Consider the following 5,188-nt stretch of genomic DNA (forward strand, 5'->3'; position numbering starts at 1 on the left):
ACAACGTCTTGATAAACAACCTGAGATCCCTAACCCAACTATTCAGCCTTCCCTACACAACATTTAAAACGAAAACCAGACAAAAAATAAAAGTTAGAATAGTGAGCCCAAGTGTACCCTCAAGCAAGAGAACTCTAACCCAGGACAATAAAAGACCATGATACAGAGGCTGACTCTACTAGAGACTAGAGAACAAGGGTTTGATTTTGGAGTGTCCTTTCCAAAATGCTCCCACAACGATCTTTGTAATAAAAGAACTTTACATTTATATATTTTTATAGGATGTAACTAAAATTATTCTTCTTCGTTGCATAAAACCCTTCTACTAAGGTATAATTTCGGAATCGAGACTAACCACAAATTACTTCACTTCCTATTTAACTTCCTCATATGAATTACTTCACCCACTTTACTACCTTTCAGATCATTTACATCAAAATTGACTTTCCCCACGCTATAAACTGATTTAAAACTGTATGTCTATGTCTACATTCATTAAAAAATCAAAACTTATTTATGTTATTGATATAGGTATGACTGAGCAATTACATAACAACCTATTGATAATAATAACAAATATAGATACTACTATTACTACTAATATTGCCGCAATGATTTTAGGATCGTAAGACATACTTAATACTACTCTCCTTGAGAAGACCATCAAAGATACTTGCAGAAATATAAAGTAGAATAAGTGTATAAAAAAGAGAGGAATATAGGAAAATTAAAGGAGAGGATACTGATTTTTTAAAGAGAGGAGAAACACATAAAAGAAAGCAATTAGGAATATATGTTTTTTTAAAAATGCTTCTTATTATCATTATAGACTGACGTGCCAGATTGTACCCTTAAACAACACTACTCTAACCCAAGACAGTGGAAGACCATTGTAGAAAGGCTATGGCACTACCCCAAGATAAGAGAACAATGGTTTGATTTTTGGAGTGCCCTTCTTGAGAAGCTGCTTACCATAGGTAGAGTTCCTCTTACCCTTACCAAGTGGAGAGTGGCTACCGACATATTACAGTGTAGTAGTCATCCCCTAAAGTGAAGAAGAATTTTTCTATTATCTTAATGTTGTTAAGTATAAGAGTGCAGAGGAGTGTATGACAAATAGACAGGATTACTCATAGTATGCGTTACGAAAAAAACTTGAGCAGTAACCAATATAATATAGCTAATCAAAAGAAAAAATAAATATAGCGGTAGTATATCTAAATCCAAAAAAGAGGAGATAATAACATTTCAGAGAGAGATGATAAAATAAATGGAAAACCATAACATGGTAATATGAGTGTAATTAGAGAAAGTGAAAACAAAAAAGGGTAACAATAGCAAAATACGGTACAAAAACAAGATGAGATTATAACGTCAATAAGTAGAGGTGTTAAAGGGGTAGTAGATCATTAGGTGAGCGGATTCAAAGACATCGTCAACTCTGAAATTCGTTGTTACTACATGAGAGAGAGAGAGAGAGAGAGAGAGAGAGAGAGAGAGAGAGAGAGAGAGAGAGAGAGAGAGAGAGAGAGAGAGTGTCATCATTAAAAGTTTAAAAGGGTATAAAAGCCGCTCATGAATGGTAGGGGCGAGGGAAAGAAATATTGCCCTATCAAGTATGACAATGCCCTAAAGACTAATTATATATACATATGATTAGTGTCTAAGGCCCCTCTTCACCCAAGCTAGGACCAAGGAGGGCTAGGCAATGGCTGCTGATAACTCAGCAGATAGACCTATAGGCTCCCATAAACCCAGTATCCTTAGCTCACAAGGAAGGTGAGGTTGCCGCAACCCAAGAAACTAGTGAGATTGAGCGAGACGCAAACCCCAGTCTGGCGTTTACCAGTCAGGGACGTTACCACGTCTGCCACCACAACCTATTATCAGCAATATTTTAAATAACTTCAGTTATGTCTTTTTTTGGCTATATTAGGTGAATAGAGAGTCACCTAGACTTTAATCAGGCAAGAGAGCAGGAAGTCTTTAGGAATTGGTAAATATCTACTGACAATATCAATATAAAGAACCATCTAATAGAAAAATCAACAGATTATGACAAATGACAATGTATGGTATACGTGGACAATAAGAACGTTTTTGACTGTCAAAGTATCAGCAGTAATGAAAGCCATCCAAAAATAAGGAATAAACAAATTTTATGTTAGAAGATACCTATACAGGAATTACAGCAATTCTAAATCGACATAAAGCTAGTGAGAAAATTCTCATTGAGAGATTAATTAGACGGAAAGGTTACATCTTTCCTAAACAATTGTCACCATATCAAGATGTTTTTAAGAATTTAGATTTGGAAAATGAAGGAATTATTATTAATAGGGAAGACCTTAAAATTATAAGATTTGCGTATGATATTATTTCGTTTAGTAATTCAAGGCTTGAATTGCAATACATGACATAAGATTTGAATAGAGATAGCGGAAATATATGATTGAACATGTATATGAGTAGAACTGGAAAAATAAATATTAGGAGACAACAAATAAGGGCTATTGACAAACCTCTAGGTAATGATATGTTTTATACCTATTGAAGAGAGGCAGTAAGTTTTACACCATGACATGACGCTAAAATAAAATGAAGGATAAACATGGGATGGAGAGACTCTCGTGAGCAATATTAGACTATTAAAAATAAAATGCAAAGGGCATTGGGAAGGAAGATATCACGTTGGATTGACGGACTAAGAAAGTTTGTGCTTGTGGATTATTATAGGAATGCCATAAACAAACGTAAGTGGAAGGGCATGACTGAGGCCTTTGTTTTGCAGTAGATCATGATATATTGTTTGAATATATCCATACAGGAACTACAGTAATTTTAAATCTACATAAACCTAGTGAGAAAATTCTCATTGAAAAAGGAATTAGACAGGGAGGTAACATGTTCCCTAAACTACTGTCACTATATCGAGAAGTTTTTAAGAGTTTATATTTGGAAAAAGAAGGAATTAATATTAATGGGAAGACCTTAAAGATATAAGATTTGCATATGACATTATTTCTGTTTAGTAACTCAAGACTTGAATTGCAATAGATGACATAGGATTTTAATGGAGAAAGCAGAAATATATGATTGAACATGAAAATGAGTAGAACTGGAAAATAAGAATTAAGAAAGACAACAATTAAGGGTTATGGACGAATCTTTATATATTGTTAAGTTATATACCTACTGAAAAAAAGACAGTAAGTTTTACACCATGACACGACGCTGAAATTAAAAGAAGGATAAATATGGGATAGAGAGATTCTCGTAAATAAGATTAGACTATGAAAAAAAAATGCAAAGAGCATTGGGAAGGAAGACATCACGATGATTTGACGGACTAAAACAGTTTGCGCTTGCGGATAATTATAGAAATACCACAAACAAATGCAATTGGAGGGACCTATCTTAGGCCTTTTTTTTGCAGTAGATTATCATATATTGTAGGTTGTAGGTTAAGCCAGGTTAACCCCTATGCACTTTTTTCTTGCAACGTATTCCGACAAGGGATCATTCCACCTCATAGGGGAAAACTCTAAATTGTAGGTTAGTGTCGTGACATAAGTATGCAAGGTCCTGCGACATGTCACGAGGTTGTTTTGCGATGTCTTGCACAGTGCCACGAGGTGGACGTGGTGTTTCTTTACGATATGTAACGAGGTGAAGCGAAGTGTTTACGAGCTTCTGCGACGTAATGACGAAGTGTTGCGAGGTACCTTTGGTAGTGTCATGATGTACGTGCGAGGTTCCACGAGGTTTGCGAGGTACCTTCAAGTGTCACGAAGTGTCACATGAAAAAAACCCAAGCAGACAACATGATTCATAATATTTTTAGTGTAACTGCTGCCTATATCCTCGAGAACTATCCCAAAGAATGACCAGAGGAAGCATTTAAACAAGAAAGAAGAAGAAGAGTAAGAAGAACGACATGGTGTCGGGAATGGCAGACAAGGAGATCCATACATGAAGATTATGACTACCTGCTGCAAAAACTACACCAAGAAGACCCTAGGGGGTACAAGAACTTCCTCTGGTTTGAACATGGACTATTTGCGGAGATGGTTGACCGCATTTCATCAATGCTCACCAAGAAACAGACGATAATGAGAGATCCTCTATCAGTGGGATGGAAATTGGTTGTCAGCCTCCGCTTCCTGGCAAGTGTGGATTCCAACAAAGTGTGAAATATAGTTTCAGTCTCCAAGAGAGCCATTTGTAGATTTATGCCTGAAGTATCCTAAGCAATCATTGACACTGACCAACATGATTTCCGGAAGTGCCCCAAAACTTCTGAGGAGTGGAAGACAGTTGCTGAAGTATTCACAAATAAGTGGAACTACCATAATTTTGTTGGTGCCCTTGATAGAAAGCATGTTCCCATAAAGAAAACCAAGAAAGGAGGATCACTATACCATAACTACAAAAAATTCCCCAACATAATAATCATGGCCGTAGTAGATGCAAAGTACAAGTTCATGTATGTTGACGTAGGTGCTGAAGGAGGTGCTGTTGATGGAGGAACCTGGAGCAAGTGTATCCATCATGCCATCGAGCAAAAGCGAGTTGGATTTCCTGAAGACAGCACTCTACCAAATGATGACATTCCAATCCCCATCCACATAATATCAGAATATGACTTCGCTCTCAAGACACGGCTGATGAAACTTTACTCCCCCACATCCCAGGCTCACCATGAAAAGATCTACAGCTACCGGGTATCCCATGCTCGTGGTGTGGTAAAGAACACATTCAGTAGCCTGAAAAGGAGATTACGAATCTTTGGCACCTCCATACAACAGGAACCTAAAGTACTGCAGCAGATAACCACGTGTGGATGTATCTTGCACAATCTCATACCCGACCACTATCCCTTTGCCCCCAACGACGTCGACCACAAAGATACTCTCAACACAACATGCTACGTGGAACTGGGAGGGAGGAATCGAATGTCATGGGATAACTAATGCCTCGAATGGGATCAAACTACACAAGGCAATCGAAGGGAGTCCGAGACTACCTGGCCTACTACTACTCTTCAGGAGCAGGAGCAGTACCTTGGTTAGAGAGACTTGTCTATCCCAGAAGACAACCAACACAAATGATACTTCAAATGTATATAAAATATCTTTTCCTGAATTGAATTGTATGAAGTCTAAATTTGATATCATTGTACATTCAA

The 5,188-nt window shown here is 37.2% G+C and overlaps 1 protein-coding gene across 1 annotated transcript; it reads left to right on the top strand.

Annotated features, from left to right (window-relative positions):
• Window positions 1-4,067: 4,067 nt before the first annotated feature.
• Window positions 4,068-4,973, top strand: LOC137651023 (uncharacterized). Its single transcript, XM_068384163.1, has 2 exons — window positions 4,068-4,187; window positions 4,287-4,973. The coding sequence occupies exons 1-2, from the start codon at window positions 4,068-4,070 to the stop codon at window positions 4,971-4,973; spliced, it is 807 nt and encodes a 268-aa protein (XP_068240264.1).
• Window positions 4,974-5,188: the final 215 nt, after the last annotated feature.

The sequence above is a fragment of the Palaemon carinicauda genome, chromosome 12, assembly GCF_036898095.1.
Source record: "Palaemon carinicauda isolate YSFRI2023 chromosome 12, ASM3689809v2, whole genome shotgun sequence".
NCBI classification, from domain to species: domain Eukaryota; kingdom Metazoa; phylum Arthropoda; class Malacostraca; order Decapoda; family Palaemonidae; genus Palaemon; species Palaemon carinicauda.

What these genes read in the sequence shown, in the direction of transcription:
- LOC137651023 (XM_068384163.1), top strand. Translation starts at nt 4,068, where the DNA reads ATGGTTGACCGCATTTCATCAATGCTCACCAAGAAACAGACGATAATG. An exon ending in CAAGTGTGGATTCCAACAAA is followed by an intron (nt 4,188 to 4,286) that starts GTGTGAAATATA and finishes GATTTCCGGAAG; the next exon opens with TGCCCCAAAACTTCTGAGGA.